Source organism: Podarcis muralis, unplaced genomic scaffold (assembly GCF_964188315.1).
Source record: "Podarcis muralis unplaced genomic scaffold, rPodMur119.hap1.1 HAP1_SCAFFOLD_131, whole genome shotgun sequence".
Classification (NCBI taxonomy): Eukaryota; Metazoa; Chordata; class Lepidosauria; order Squamata; family Lacertidae; genus Podarcis; species Podarcis muralis.
The window spans coordinates 1,657-18,630 of NW_027554756.1; the positions used below are offsets into that span (position 1 = coordinate 1,657).

Sequence of the window (16,974 nt, forward strand, 5' to 3'; positions counted from 1 at the left end):
GAAGGAAAACTCATTCCAGAGCCCCACACCCCCTGCAGCAAAATCTTTATTTTATTCCCTATGTCCTCCATGCCACCCCAACTCTTTCTGGTGTCCAAGAACAAATTTAGTTCCCATCCCTAGTTTAACTTTCCCTGCATTCTTTCTGAATTTAAGACGGTAAAGCAACTAAGAGACTTGTAGAACTTCTAGTTGCTCCTGGGTTCAAAAGTTTCTTGCCCTCAAGTCTGAATAATGCAGAACCTAAGCAGATCAACCCACCGACCCTTATCCTATAGAAAATGTAACACAATATTGCGTATTTTTCCGACTATAAGACACCCCATGTATAAGACGCCCCCTATTTTTGGGGACTCCAAATTAAGAAAATACCCCTCAGCACTACCTGTGTATAAGACGAGCTCTCAATTTTAAACCTAATTTTTTGGTAAAAAAAAACCCTAGTCTTAGACAAGGAAAAAAATGGTACATGTTGGACTATTATCATGGACAGTGCTACTGTTCTAAATTCTCAAGATATTGTTTGGAAGGACCACCAGTGTTTTAATATGCATGGCACTTACTGAGACACGGCTAAAATAAAAGTAGACTGCTCTGTGCATTTGAAGAGACATTTTTAATTGCCAAAGGTCACACACGTACACCACTGGAGACAATTTCTAGCATTGCTTTTTGATTTAAAGTGGTATGGCAATAGAAGCATCAAACTGAGGAAAGTAGACATATTAATGTGATGGTGCCAAGCATTCCCCCAAGTCATGTGACGGAGCCTAGTACCTAGGGATTATAAATGCACAAGGTCTCTTCCCTGGCTGTTCAAAGCTATGGGTGCATGAAGGGGAAGAGCTGTTCCCTGTCAAGAAATTGTGCCTCCCAGTCAAAGCCTGACAGGGGTCCAAGCACACAAGGCCTGATCTAGAAAGGTTGGGAGATCTCGGTCTCTTCAGCCATAGTATTCGGGGCCATTGTGTGGAGAGTGGCTAGGATGAGGCAGTGTGCTAAAGTGGTGCGAGAGATCGGCTAGGTGGGTGTTCAGCACCCTGAGCTCCTGGCTGATGTTGTCAACGCTGCACCGCATGGTTTGGAAGGTGTGGAGCAATTTCTCCAGAACATAGGGGTCTGTCGCCATAGTCACCGGCTGGTTATTTGGCAACCTCCGACTGATAGTGGAACGGGAGGTATAAATATAACCTGGGCCGATCCTCTGAGGGGATGGGAAATTAAAGCACCGGAGAGGGCTGACAGCCACCCCATCTCCCTGCCGTGAAGCTTCCAGAGCAAAGTTGCGCAGGAAACCACCCTTAGCTCCCTGGTCTTCCCCGAGATCCCGAGGCGGAGGAAGCATGCTTGGGGAGCAGGTGCCATCCATTAAATCGGTGTGGAAAGGGGTAGTAGGAGAGTCGCCTGAGGAGCGAGAGGGAGCGCGAATCCGGGACATCGGATCGTATCCGAAAAGGATCTTCCTTGCGACGGAGGAGGCGGGCTGGAAATCCTGAGGGCAGAAAGGCGAGGCAGCGGGAGACGAGGGGCCGAAGATGGAGGGTGGCAACTCAGGCAGGAAGGTGTAGGAGGCCGGAGGCTCTGCAAAGGAAAACATGCGTGTCTGAAGCCAGGGGCGTATTTGCGCAGAAGGTGAAATATTGTCAAACAGAGCTAGTCAACACGTAGCATTTAGTGTGCTCTACGTAATAGCGAAGGGGAGGGGAAGACAAACCATTCAAACTTGTACTAGACTAGCAGGGACGTCCAACTCTCAGTAGATTGTGATCTACTCACAGTGTAAAAAAACTGGCAGGGATCGACCTGTTGTTGTTGGGCAGGCCAAAGTTGTTGAGCTTTTTTTTCAGAAGCAAATGAATGAATAGAATGGAATATATGAATGAATAAAACATGAATGAATGAAACAGAATATATGAATGAATGGAACTGAAGGAGCATTGCGATATGCACAGAATATAATTAAAAGTCAATTATATAAAACACAGCTTAGGGCCCTGAATCTGCAGTCCGATAGAACTTAATCGGATGGTCCACTTTTTGTTGGTAGGAGGCAAAAGTTGCTGAGCTTTTTGGGAAAGGCAACATTATTGAGCTTTTTTTTAGGAAGCCAATGTTGTTAGGCTTTTCTTTGGAAGCCAAGTTTGTTGAGTGTTTTTGGGAAAGGCAAGGTTGTTCAGCTTTTCTTAGGAACTCAGAGTGGTCAAGCTTTTTATTAGGAAGGAAGCAGTAGTTCAGCTTTTTTTATTCTTTTTTTAAAAAATTGGAGACAAGGAGACCAGATACCAGCCAGGAACACCCCGCGGTCTACCAGTAGATCATGATCTACCTGTTAGACGTGCCTGATATAACACTGAGTGTGCTCTACGTAATAGCTAAGGGGCGGGGGAGACAAACGATTAAGACTTGCGCGAAAGGGATTAGTCGTACGACAATCAGCCTAAAGCATTAACCTGGAGGGAAGCCCTCCAGGAGAATCATGCTTCCAATCACGTGCATTTGACATCGAATGTAGCAGCCAAGCAACCCACTCACCTGTGGCTGTTTGTAGAGAGAGATGCCTCCACCAGGTGCCTGGGTCAAACTCCTTTTTCTGCTAAGGTAGCCCCTAAGTCCTTCTCCAGGGAGACAAATGCCCAGGACATCTCATCCGAAATGTCTCTTTTTTGAGAGGTGACAGAGGGTGTGTCCATCCTGCTCAGAAGGGTAGAGGATGTGCTCCTTGTGCACCAGGGCAAGGAGGGGAGATGATTGAGGCATTCATTCCGCATTGTTTTAAGTTTCCCTAGGGGGGACCAAAAGTGACTCTTCGTCCCCTAAGCAACTGCGCATACAATGAAACCAGCTTTTCAGGGGAACTTACACCACTCTCTTCCTAAGTCAGAGGTCACAACACCTGAGAAATCCATTTCCCCCCTTTGTATTAGTAGAACCACAAACTTCAGAAGTGCCAACTTAGCGGTGTTCCAGAGGCATTAGACATGGGAAATAAAGACTTAACTAATATATATTTGTTAACTGATTTTCAAATTGAGCCTCGTTCCAAAATTTTGCAATACAGTCAGAACATTGGTTTTCAACATTGGTATGTCAAAGTTTAAAACTGACTAATTGTCCTTTTGAAAATCTGATGGTGCACCTGATGAAAATCTGATAAACTTATTGAGTTGATGAAAGTGTAAACAACATTAACCTTCAAGGGCACAATACAGTTTGTTTTTGAGGCAAGAGACTACTTGATTCAAAGAGCTAAATTTCATTCACATAAATAGTACATTTTGTACTGCACAAAGTATGTGGACAGAAAGACTACTGTGCTGAAAACACTGGTATGGATGAGTACGAGGTAAGATGTGGTTATGCTTGGGAAGTCAACAAGGGCATAACAGAACCTGAGCCTATTGGGCAAATCAGTATAAATCTGTAAAAGTACAGAATACCGTATTTTCCCGTTTATAAGATGCCCCCTATTTGTTTGAGCCCCAAATTCAGAAATAAATAATGGCAACATTCTGTGTACAAGACAACCCCCAATTTTGAACTATTTTGGGGGGAAATATAGTCTTATACACAGAAAAATACAGCAATTTGCTTTAGGGTGTTGATGCGAAGACAAGTCTACAGAATGCCATGTGATAAAAACAACAGCAAACTACCAATTACTAAAATCAAAGGGGTAGGTGTGCTATTTTTGCACAACCAAGTTTAATGTTCAAGACCAAGGAGCATTTAAGAAGCAGGGATCGTCTTCTCTTTGATTCCTATTTTAAATGATTAGTGGAAAGTAGAGCCCTCGAAGAATGGAATATAGTAAAGGCTGAGAATATTGTATCTAAAGCCCTGAGACTATTGGCTGCCGGCAGAAAGATATGCAGAGACAAGTCAATAAAAAGTCAAACCGTCTTTGTGTTTAATTACTCATTCTGATGAAACAAAAACCATTCATACATCACCTGCTATGCTTCCTATAGGGACGCGAGTGGCGCTGTGGTCTAAACACCTGAGCCTCTTGGTCTTGCCAATTGGAAGGTCGGCGGTTCGAATCCCCGCAACGGGCCGAGCTCCCATCGCTCTGCCCCAGGTCCTGCCAATTTAGCAGTTCGAAAGCACACCAGTGCAAGTAGATAATAGGCACCACTGCGGCGGGAGGGTAAACAGTGTTTCCGTGCACTCTGGTTTCCACCATGCGCTGGAAGCAGTTTAGTCTTGCTGACCACACGACCCAGAAAACTGCCTGTGGACCAACGCCGGCTCCTTCGGCCAGAAAGCGAGACGAGCGCTGCAACCCCAGAGTTGCCTTGGACTGGACTTAACCGTCCAGGGGTCCTTGACCTTTTTACCTACCTCTAAGTCCTATCTCTAGCCCCTATCCCTATCCCCTATCCCTAACCCCTATTTATTTTTTATTTTATTTATACCCCGCCTTCCCCGGCCAAGACCTGGCTCAGTGTGGCTAACGTCAAGTTCAATTCATTAAAATACAACTTAAAAACAGGATTAAAACAGGATTAAAATACAACTTAAAATGCAGCCTCATTTCAGTGGAAGCCCAGATCAAAAACTGTTTGGGGAGAGAAAACATCAAATCTTCATCAAGGCCAACTATCCAGACTGGCCCTACATGGGCCAGAAAAAAGCCAGGGAAGTCCCAAATAGGGGTTCCATCACATAAGGAAAAGGAAAGAGAGGAAGTGAATCAGGCTGATTCCAAGCCAAAGGCCAGGTGGAACAACTCTGTCTTACAGGCCCAGCGGAAAGAAATCAGATCCTGCAGGGCCCTGGTCTCATGAGACAGACCGTTCCACCAGGCTGGAGCCAGAGTTGAAAAGGCCCTGGCTCTGGTTGAGGCTAATCTAACTTCCTTAGTGTCAGGGAAGAGTTAGAGTTAGGAGTTTCCAGTTTCCCAGAGGGAGAATGTTTTCCCCAAGGTGGGGGGAGGAGAGCAGTGCATCTAACAGAAGAGAGCAACAGGAACAACAGAGAGAGACTGGCTGTTCCCAGAAAAGGCAAGGGTTAAGTTCTAGTTCAGATTCGGAGGAGGGATACAAGCCAGCTCTAGCCAGGAGGTTAGAAAAAAGAGCAGGAAAGCGAAGGGAAGGGCGCCTTCGCCATTTTGAGGGTGGCTGGTCACGGAGAAGCAGAGCTCATACGGTATCTGAAATAAGTGACTCTGAGGAATAGTAGTTAAAGATAAGAACCATTTATAAGTTTGTTAATACACAATAAAAAGTTATAAAAGAACAAGAAGTGTTTGTGTGGTGATCTGAAGAGGACAACGACCAGTCCTGACACTTAGGGCCCGGGACCTCTAGAGTATTGCTATTTATGGACCTTAAGGTTCTCCGCGGGGCATACCAGGAGAGACGATCCCGTAGGTACGAGGGTCCTATGAGCGCCGCAACCCCATAGTTGCCTTGGACTGGAGTTAACTCTCCAGGGGTCCTTGACATTTTTACCTATCCCTATCCCTAACCCCTATCCCTATCTCTAGCCCCTGTCCCTAACCCCTATGAGCACCGCAACCCTAGTCACCTTGGACTGCACTGAGCAGCACAGGGGTCCTGTACCTTCACCTTATGCTTCCTATGTGAAAACTATTAAGAAACTGCGCTGATTTTGTTCACTGACTAGAATTGCTGAGAAAATAAATGTCAACATAATGCATAAATCAACGGCATTATACATGTTTGACCACATTTAGTCATGTGACATTCCTGAAAGCTCATCTGTAACAGCAGATAAATGCATCATCCTCCAAAGGCTCTGGCAACCATTATTTCCATTTTATACTGACTTGTTTTTAAGAGGCGATTTAATTATTGTTTGATTTTATATCAGAGTTTATATTTGATGTTAGCCGCCCTGAGCCCGGTCTCGGCCGGGGAGGGAGGGATACAAATAAAAGTTGTTTATTATTATTATTATTACTCTTTCCAGTGAGGAAAACCTTTGAGCTAGACCCAGGAAGGGGAGAAGGGTGGATCAACAGGCGAGCGGATCACCTTTCGCGTAGGTTCTCTTACCTTCTTTGGTCTTTGGAGCAGCTGCAGCCAGTTCTCTCTCCGAGGAGGGGTGCAGCATGGCCGCCGGGCCAGGATCCTGACCCTCGGGATCCTCCAACCTCTCCTTTGGTCGGCACACTGGGTCACTTTGCTTTTTGGCAACGTTAAGGACGTTCGGGGTGATGGACGGGCGCTGAATTGGTGCTGGTTTGGAGACCAAAACAGGAGATGGTGGCCACAGTCTTTTGGGTGAACTTGGATGAGACTTTTGTCTGATGAGAAAAAGGGATCGATCAGAGAACTGCACGGCACAGAAACATGTACAGTTACCGTATTTTCCCGTGCATAAGACGACCCCTATTTTTTGAGCCCAAAATGAAGAAATAAATAATGGCAACATTCTATGTATAAGGCGAACCCCAATTTTAAACTTACAAAATGGGGGGGATACAGTCTTATACATGGAAAACTACAGTGTATTCTGGGGCAAGTAACTCCTTAGCTCCTAATTCTTTAGTCCAGATAGGAAGTTCTGACTCTGAGGTTAAGGCTGCATTTAAATAGATCCAGGTCTACTACCCCTTACAGCACTTTTTTACAACAGTGAAATAGAAGAGGGAAATTTCCTCAGAAATCTTTACTCACCGAAATTACAAGGATCAACAGAGCTTAGAAAATTACTGTATATTTCAATAGCCTTAAGAACTACTTAGCAAGGGAAATCATACCTAAACTGGGAGCTGGGGGCCCTGTAATACAGTGGTTCGGCTGCTTCCTCCTGGGCCGTGTCCAGAAAGTGGGGGGGGGGATCCCTGGGCTCTCACTTGTGGGGTGCCTCTTCCCCCATGCTTTTAAACATCTATATGAAGCTTCTGGGAGAGATCATCAGGGGGGTTGGGCTGGGCTGGGGGTTCATCAGTATGCGGATGATACCCAGCTCTACCTTTCTTTTAAATCAGAACCAGTGAAGGCGGTGAAGGTCCTGTGTGAGTGTCCGAGACGGTTGGAGGATGGATGGCGGCTAACAGATTGAAGTTGAATCTTGACAAGACAGAAGTACTGTATTGGGGGGAAAGGGGACCAGCTGCGCAGCCTGGGGGTGATCTTGGACCCATAGAGGCGCAGGTCCATTCTGTTTCCAGGGCAGCTCCATCTGGTACGCAGGATAAGACCCCACTTGCCCGCAGACTGTCTTGCCACAGTGCAGCATGCTCTGGTTATCTCTCGCTTGGAATCCTGCCATGTGTTCTACGTGGGGCTACCTTTGAAGGTGACCCAGAAACTGCAATTAATCCAGAATGCGGCAGCCAGACTGGGAACTGGGAGGGGCCGCTGAGACCACATAACACTGGTCCTGAAAGACCTGCATTGGCTCCCAGTACATTTCTGAGCACAATTCAAAGTACTGGTGCTGACCTTGAAACCCCTCAACTGCCTCGGCCCAGTAGACCTGAAGGAACGCCTCCATCCCAGACGCCAGGGTCCCTCTCCCTAGGGCCTTCTGGCGGTTCCCTCCCTGCGAGAAGCGAGGTTACAGGGATGCAGGCAGAGGGCCTTCTCAGCGGTGGCACCCGCCCTGTGGAACGCCCTCCCATCAGATGTAAAAAAATTAAACAACTATCAGACATTTAAAGGACATCTGAAGGAAGCTCTGTTTAGGGAAGCTTTTAATATTTGATGAATTAATGTATTTTAATCTTTTGCTGGAAGCTGCCCAGAATGGCTGGGGAAACCCGGTCAGATGGGCGGGGTGGGTATAAATAAATAAATAAATAAATAAATAAATATTATTTTTATTATTAAATTTTCATTTGGATTTCATACTAGCACATGCAAGAAGCTAAAGGAAAATTATGGGCTGAATCTGACCCCACAGAGTTTGACAGGAAGGCTTACAAACCAAGGTGTCAACCCACCCCCACTTCCTCAGTTCTGCCAGCTCCCGTCCATAACAATATAGCATTTCTGCTCACGTAAAGGTAAAGGTAAAGGACCCCTGACAGTTAAGTCCAGTCGCAGATGACTCTGGGGTTGCAGAACTCATCTCGCTTTACTCGCCGAGGGAGCAAACATTTGTCTGCAGACATTTTTTCCAGGTCATGTGGCCAGCAGCTTCCAACAAAATATTAAAATACAATGATTCATCCAATATCAAAAGCTTCCCTAAACAGGGCTGCCTTCAGATGTCTTCTGAATGTCATATAGTTGTTTATTTCCTTGATGGGAGGGCATTTCACAGGGCGGGCACCACCACCGAGAAGGCCCTCTGCTGCTTCCCTGTAACTTGGCTTCTTACAGGGAGGAAACCACCAGAAGGCCCTTGGGAGAGGAACCCCGGCGTCCGGGATGGAGGCACTCCTTCAGGTCTACTGGGCCGAGGCAGTTGAGGGCTTTCAAGGTCAGCACCAACACTTTGAATTGTGCTCAGAAACGTCCTGGGAGCTCAAACGCAATTGTCCCTTTGTAGATGAAGAGGAGAACAACCAAGGGGGGCAGGGAGGACCAAGCTGGTTTAACTCTAGAGTAAGATTTGTGAAGAGGAGATGAATAGAAACCTGATTGCGGCTGGAGACGGAGCGCGTTTACCCACGTTGGCAGGAGAGGGAGACCGCCTGGGACCGGGCAAAGATGGCGACGGAGCGCGTTTACTGGTAGACGAGGGCTGCTTTGCGGGCTCCGATTTCTGCGGGAATAACAGACACATACTGGTAAGCTGCCGCTTTCTAAAAGGCAATCAGGATATAAGGAAATGAGAAAAGCAACAAGCAATTTGTATTGTAAAATTATCCAATAATAATAATAATAATAAAAACAACAACCTAGAAAGCTTATACTTAGCTGGTCTTTAAAGTGCTACTGGAATTATTTTTTTAAAAAAATGGGGAAAGATTCTTTTAAAGACTGTCTTAAGACAAAAGACTTAATTCTCTTAAGGGACTTCTTTTTGGATCATCTTTTAAGAAAAATAAAAAATATATTTCATATTATTAACAACAACAACATATTATTAACAACAACAAACAACAACAACAACAACAACAACAACAACAACAACAACAACAACAACAACAACAACAACAACAACAACAACATATCATTTATAACCTGCCCATCTAGCTGGGCTTCCCCAGCCATCCTGGGCCACTTCCAGCAGAATATTAAAATACAATGACAATTCCGCAGCTGAATATAGGATATGTGAAGCTGCTTTAGCTGCTCTGAGCTCCGGCCAAAGGACCTACCTGATCTCCCAAAGACATGGCACAGAAGGATTTCTAAGTTAAATTCATAGATGATGACAGTATTGGACTTCAAATACGCTACCTGAAAGACACACTGCCCTTAGGAGCCTCCCAAAGTGGCTGGGGAAACCCAGACAGGTGGGTGGGGGGATAAATCATCATCATCATCATTATTATTTTAAAAAATTGTCCTGTAGCACCTTAGAGACCAACTAAGTTTGTTCTGGTCTCCAAGGTGCTACAGGACAATTTTTTAATTGTTTTATTAATTTCTCATGCGTCAGACCAACACAGGTACCTTCTTATTATTATTATTATTATTTTAATTATTATTATTATTATAGTGGTACCTCTACTTACGTGCACCTCTGGTTACGTATTCTTTGGGATACGCATGTGTCAGAGCTGCCCGAGGTCCCAGCTCACAAAGGACCAACGCCAGTTCGTTGTTATATACAAAAGTCTTTATTGAAGTTCAGTTTCGCTTTCACAGCCGCAGCGCGCAGCTCTACGTCTCAAACTCTAGACCACTGAAGCTCCGTCTGAATCTCCTCCCCCCAGACACCAGTTTAAGACTCTAGCCTTGCTCCACCTCTTCCTTTGCTCTTTCCTCCTCTGGTTCCGCCTGTCCGCTGGGGTCTTGCCCTTCCTAGACTCTTCTGACGCTGAGTCCCCTGAGTCTTCCCCCTGCCTCCGGCGGGCTTTAGGACCTGGTTCCCAATCCGGGTTTTCTGCTGTCCCGCGCGCCTGTACATTAGAACTTGGCGCGCGCGCCCAGCCGGCAACCTTCCTCCTGACCGTTACACTGCTCCTGTCACTGCTTCCCCCTTCGGGGAGGCTAGCTGGACCTGACCTCCCCTCCGTTCCCCCACTCTCCGATGGAGGCGTGGTCAGCCCTGACTCATCCTCTCTCCCTGCTGGAGGAGACGCTGGCCCTGACACATGGGACTCTTCCCCCCCACTACGCTCTGGTGGGGAAGCTGGTCCTGATCTCCCGCTGCTGCTTTGGGAGTCCCCGCTGGCCCCTTGTTTCTGGTGCGTCCGCCCTGGGACCCCCCTTGCCCTGACCATCGGCGCCCCCTTCTGGGAATCTTCTGATTCGCTGGAGAAGCTCATGGAATCTCTCGGGTCACTGTCATACTCCCCTACGCTGCCCTCAGATTCTTCCCCTTCGCTCTCCATTTCCTCTCTCCCCTAGGCCTCTGCTCCTGAGCCCCTGACAGCATGCAGCAAACCCGAAAGTATTTTTCTGCGTTTCGCGCGCATGACTGCGCAGAAGCGCTCTACCGCGCCGCATGCCTGCGCAGAACAAGCACCTCTGGTTGTGGAAACCTCGGGATCCGACCGGAGCTCCAGAACACATCCCATCCGCAACCGGAGGTACCACTGTGTTGTTGTTGTTGTTATAATATAAGGCTCTCCCTCCAGCCCTGTAAGAACTTTCTTGTTAAGTATATTAGCTCTTCAGTTTGAACAGATATTAGTAACTGAAAAAGACCAAATAAACCAACACAAAAATATAAGATTCAGGTAGGTAGCTGTGTTGGCCTGACGCAGTCAAAAAATAATAATAATAATAATAATTGTCCAGTGGCACCTTAGAGACCAACTCAGTTTGTTCTGGGTCTAAGCTTTACGTGGGCATGTGCCCTTCTTCCGATACACAGAAACCGAAGTCTGTATAAGAACTAGTATGAAAGAGGCCTCCCAGCGTTCTCACAGGCCCATATAAGAGCAGCGCAAACAGTTGGGCCTGACGAGCGTTTACTGTTCCCAACCCTAATCCTGCGGAAAGCCATCTAATTGGATTTGAATTTGATCCTGGCTTGTTTTCAGGAGGTACTGTATTTTTCACTCTATAAGATGCACGAGACCATAAGACACACCTAGTTTTTGGAGGAGGAAAACAAGAAAAAAAAGATTCTGAATTTCAGAAGCCAGAACAACAAGAGGGATCGCTGCGCAGCGAAAGCAGTGACCCCTCTTGCTGTTCTGGTTTCTGTGATAGCTACACAGCCTGCATTCGCTCCATAAGATGCACACACATTTCCCCTTAATTTTTAGGAAGGAAAAAGTGAGTCTTATAGAGCAAAAAATACGGTAATTTCATTATTGCTTGATTTTATACCAGTGTTACCTATTTGGTGTTAGCCTCCCTGAGCCCAGTTTCGGACAGGGAGGGCGGGATACAAATAAAAGTTTATTATTTTTTATTATTATTAACCAGACCCTGATAGATAGTGGGAGGGTGGGGCGAGGTTTTTCTCCAAAGGGTAGTAGGACTCAACCTGTATGGTCAACCTGTGGGCGACTGTGAATGACTGCAATTAGTCCGAAAGGAAAAAGCAAGGGAGAGTATGCAGATGACCCAAAATAGCTGAAAATAAATAAAAAAATGGTCCAGTATGACCTTAGAGACCAACGAAGTTTGTTCTGGGTATAAGCCACAGGTTGGGGATGCATGGTATAAGCTTTTGTGTGCATGCACACTTCTTCAGATACACTGAAACAGAAGTCACCAGACCATGATATATAGTGGGAGGGTGGGGTAGGGTATTTCTCAGAAGGATAGTATGAGATGGGTGATTTTATGGTTCCAAAATGGAAACCTTCCTCTGCTTGTCCATATTGACTACAAGTATTAATCATGGAGGTGCAGGTCTGTAATCCTTTTTTATGGAAAGGTTCAGCCTTTCTGGCATCCTCTCAATATGGATAAGCAGAGGAAGGTTTCTGTTTTGGAACCATAAAATCCCTTTTTCCCCCAGAAAGGTTCGACCTTGCTGGCATTCTTTTAATATGGACAAACAGAGGAAGGTTTCCATTTTGGAACCATAAAATCACCCATCTCCTACTACCCTTCCAAGAGAAAACCCCGCCCCACCCTCCCGCTAATATAAGGGTCTGGGGGCTTCTGTTTCCGTGTATCTGAAGAAATTTGCCTGCACACAAAAGCTTCAACCCATAGCAAACTGAGTAGGTCTCTAAGGCACTGCTGGACAATTTTTTTTATTATTATTTTTTACAAAAATAGAAAAGAAGGTTCAGAAACAGGGCTGTACTATTAAGAGTATCTGGGACATCATCCTTAAAACTGCGGTGAGAGAAGCACTGTTATCGCCCTATCAAAACTATCAAGAGATCCATCAGCTTTGAGGAAGCTATTGGTATTTTTATTGAACCAACGACCCGCCTGCGGTCATCGACCCAAATGCCGCCGACCCACCTGCGCCATTTCTGGCGAAACGTTTCCCGACGGAGAGCCGGCCGCCTTCAGTCGGTCTGTGCTGCGGCTGCGCATGGGCACTTTGGGTGCGTGGGCCGGGGAACTGACAGCACTGCCGGGAGCTGAATGGGGACAGAGGAGATATTCTATAAAGTTGGGAATTTGGCAGGGCAAACAGATCACCGAGGGGAAAAGCAGGTGGGGAAAGAGGACAGAGTGAGAAGGAAAGGAGAGGCTCTCAACTCCGGCCCTCCAGATGCTTGGGACTAAAATGCCCATCATCCCTGACCACTGGTCCTGTTAGCTAGGGATGATGGGAGTTGTAGTCCCCAAACAGCAGGAGGGGGCCAGGTTTGGCTACCACTTAGTTAAGAGCAGGCATGGCCAAACTTGGCCCTCCAGATGCTTTGGACTACAATTCCCATCATCCCTTGCTAACAGGATGAGTGGTCAGGGATGATGGGAATTGTAGTCCCAAACATCTGGAGGGCCGGAGTTTGCTTATGCCTGCTCTAAACTGTGTTTTATATCATCGACTTTATTTTGCTCTGTTATATTGTCATGTTCCTTCGGTGCTACGTCTTATGGCTGACGCAAATAAAGGTTTCATTCATTCAAGAGATCCAGGAGACAGACCGCCACCATTTGAAGCACACAAACCACAAGAGGGAAAAGAAGACGAAAAAGAAAACAGAAGGAACAGGCCATTAAAATGAAATGCTTTCCCCACACAAGCAACAGCGAAAAATGTTTTTTGTTCTAGGTTACTTGTCCATGAGGAAGGCAGACATTGTAATTCATCACGACTGTTAAATTAGGATTCTTTCATATATCTTTTATGAGAAGCTACCGTACCTTTCCGTGTATAAGACTAGGTGTTTATTGCTGGTATAATCTTAATATTTACAACCAGATGAAGGTTTCATTTTTGGAAGAATAAATTTTAGGAGTAGTATTTACAGTTATATGAAAAATGACTGATTTGGTTCTACTCTTAGAAATACATTGACAGATAATGATGAAATGATGGTGAGTGTTAATAAGTTTAACGTTTTCTATTTGCACAACTTTTCTGCTGTACTTGATTGGAAGGAGAAAAATAATCATTTCCTTCATAACAATTTAAACCATTTATTTCACTAAAGCAATAACATGATAGCATAGGTATCCATGTTTGTTAACTGATGTGGTTAAACTTGTTTTGTTGTTTTTAAGACTGAGTTTTAGCACACATGAAAATCTTAAAACAAATCCTTCTTTCCTGATGAACAGCCTTTGGACTATAATGTAACTCAAATAGAAAATCTTTAGTAAGGTTATATCCTCCAAAAGCCTTTCATTTAAAAAATCTGGTTTAAATCAAAATAATCCGATTCAAATAAAAAAAATGATTTTATTTATTTATTTTTAAAAAGCATTGATTTTTATCCACCCTGGTTAAGAAAACAACATAGCAGCTGTGTTTGAAATGCAATGTGGCGGGGGGAAAGGGGTATAAGGGAAGGCATTCCAGCTTCTTATGGAATCAAAAGGAATTCGGGCAAAATCTGCTGCCATGCAGGCATGTGATTTGTACCTCCCTGGCACACAGGCCCAATATGGTTCCCACAAGGGATTTTCACCAGTGTCCCAGAAAGAACACAGATTTTCAAATTTCCAGCAGCAGGTCTAGCTGCAGTACACTGTGGTCCCTTGATTCTCAAATGCCTCGGTTCTCAAATGCCAAAACCCGGTAGGAAGCGTTCTGGTTTCAGATCTGCCCACACTGGAAGAATGGCAAATGCAACTGACAGACTACATGGAGCTGGCCGAGATGACTGGCAGAATTCGAGACCTGGGAAAAGAGGAGGTGGAAGAGGACTGGAAGAAGTTTAAAGATTACCTACAAAGACTTTATAAATTGTTTGAATGTTAAGAAAGTGCTTGAAAGGAAGGAACTTGGCATCAGTAGCCTAGATGAGAAATGTATGAGAATAAGTTGAACTATAGGAATGAGATTTGAAGTAATGTTATGCCTAAACTAAGTAGCTTAATATTTGAGGGAAACATTTAAAATTATAGGTATAACACATTAGAACTAGAACATAAGATTTGAAATAAGGTAATAAATTGCGGAATATAACTTTTGTCCGGAGAACGCAGGAAAGGGAGATGTGAGGAAGTCCAGAGGGCTATGAAAAAATGTATGAAAGGCTGTGATTATCCATTATTTTTTCTGTATACTTTCTTTGTCTGTTATATGTTTGGTGACTTTCTTTTCTTAAAAAATGCAATAAAAATATTTAAAAAAGAAAAGAAAAAAAGGAAGCGTTCTGGTTTCTGGACGTTTTTCGGAAGCCGAAGGTCCGACATGGCTGTCAGCGATTACTTCTGGGGCGCCTGCGCCAATGAGAAGCCATGCCTTGGTTTTTGAACATTTGGACTTCTGGAATGGGTGAAGTTTAGCGTATTGTTTTCGCTCTTCTTTTGGCATTTTTGTTTTTTTAAAAGGCTTTTTCAGTTGATTTGTTTTTGTGACTGTGTGAACCCAGTTCAGCTCCTGATGGACTGATTGTGTGACTGCAGAAATGGATAAAAGGCCCCCATCCAAACAATGACTTTAGCTACGGATGGATGGATTGTTTTGGAACAGACTTCCAGAATGCTTTAAGTTTGAGAACCAAGGTTTAGGGAAGTTTTTAATGTTTAATGCTGTTTAATGTGTTTTTAATACTTGGTTGGGAGGAACCCAGGGTGGCTGGGGAAACCCAGCCAGATGGGAGGGGTATGTATAAATAAATAAATAAATAAATAAATAATTGGGTACCACTGTACTCAACTTGGCTTGTGACAGCCCGGTTCCATGATGCCAGGCGCACGGGCAAATCCCGTTGCAGTAGCATGTGCCACACTGGGCCTGGAGTGGTTGCTGTGCTAATACAGTGGTCCTTTGGTTTTCAAACTGAATCTGTTCCGGAAATCGGTTCCAAAACAAAAGTGTTCGAAAACCAAGGCGCTCTTTCCCATAGAGAGGAATGAAAAACAAATTAACACATTCCAGGCTTTGAAAAACAACCCCTAAAAACAGCCATTTCACATGAATTTTGCTATCTAACAGGACCACTGAATCATCAAATGAAAGCAGTAAGCAATGTACTGTACTATAAAAGAAATAAAACAGCATGGTAGGTGATAAAAATTAAAATTACTGTACTTTTCTGTGTGTAAGACTAGGGTTTATTTATTTGAAAAAATCATGCAAAAATGGGGGGTTGTCCTATACACGGATACAATCTCCCTCCATTTTCTTAATTTGGAGTCCCCCAAAATAGGGGCGTCTTATACACAGAAAAATATAGTAATTTTTTTCTGACCTGCACTGACGATAGTCATTGTTTGGATGGGGGGCTTTGATCCATTTCCGCAGTCACACAATCCATCCATCCATTCGTAGCTAAAGTCACTGTTTGGGTGGGGGGCTTCTATCTATTTCCGCAGTCACACAATCAATCCATCAGTAGCTGAACTGGGCTCCACACGGTCACAAAAACAAATCAACCGAAAAAGCATCAAAGCAAAATAAAGAGCAAAAAAAAAGTGCCAAACTTCATCCGTTCCAAAAGTCTGTTTGACTTTCCAAAATGTTCAAAAACCGAGGTGCGGCTTCTGATTGGCGCAGGCGCCCCCAAAGTAGCCGACAGCCGAATTTGATGTTCGGCTTCCGAAAAATGTTCGAAAACCAGAACACTTCCTTCTGGGTTTTCGGCGTTTGGGAAACAAGGTGTTTGAGAACCAAGGTACCACAGTATGTCCCATGTTCTGCAAAGTGGGCTGGATGTGAGTGCATCCAAAGACACAGGGATGAATTTTGTCTACCCAGGCTAAGACTCCCAGGCTGCTATCCTGCGTACGCCGAGAAGGTCTGCCCTTCTGTTCTACCCTGAAGAGGAACAGCTGTCAAACCTGGACTTCCACAGCATGTCCTTCCTCATTATAGATTACACCCCCAAATTCTCATGTCCTCACACAGTCCTACCACATAGGCTTGAAGGTACCCTCCCCGTTTTTAACATCTCTGACAAACGTTTGAGTTTTTTTTAGACCAGGCACCCCCAAACTTGGCCTTCCAGCTGTTTTGGGACTACAATTTCCATCATCCCTGACCACTGGTCCTGTGAGCTAGGAATGATGGGAGTTGTAGTCCCAAATAATAATAATAATAATAAATTTTTTATATCCCGCCCTCCCCAGCCGAAGCGGGGCTCAGGGCGGCTAACAACACTAAAACAATGCAACATTATAGAAACATTATAAAAATTAATTAAAATACAAATTGATGGCAACCATAAACTAAAGTTTTGTGAAGATTGCCAAAGGAGGGAGTCAGGCTGCGCCCTGACCAAAGGCCTGGTGGAACAGCTCTGTCTTGCAGGCCCTGCGGAAAGATGTCAAGTCCTGCAGGGCCCTTGTCTCTTGCGACAGAGCGTTCCACCAGGTTGGAGCCGCAACCGAAAAAGCTCTGGCTCTA

The 16,974-nt window shown here is 44.9% G+C and overlaps 1 protein-coding gene across 4 annotated transcripts in view; it reads right to left on the reverse strand.

Annotated features, from left to right (window-relative positions):
* Nucleotides 1-597: 597 nt before the first annotated feature.
* Nucleotides 598-16,974, reverse strand: part of LOC144324868 (uncharacterized) — a 31,523-nt gene continuing 15,146 nt past the window's right edge. For all 4 annotated transcript variants that reach the window (XM_077923039.1, XM_077923038.1, XM_077923037.1 and 1 more), the window contains 4 exons: nucleotides 12,468-12,589; nucleotides 8,555-8,682; nucleotides 6,021-6,271; nucleotides 598-1,581 (listed from right to left, as the gene is read on the reverse strand). In XM_077923039.1, coding sequence (XP_077779165.1) covers nucleotides 944-1,581; nucleotides 6,021-6,271; nucleotides 8,555-8,682; nucleotides 12,468-12,542 — 1,092 coding nt within the window. In that variant the 5' untranslated portion in view covers nucleotides 12,543-12,589 and the 3' untranslated portion in view covers nucleotides 598-943. The remainder of the gene's footprint in view (nucleotides 1,582-6,020; nucleotides 6,272-8,554; nucleotides 8,683-12,467; nucleotides 12,590-16,974) is intronic.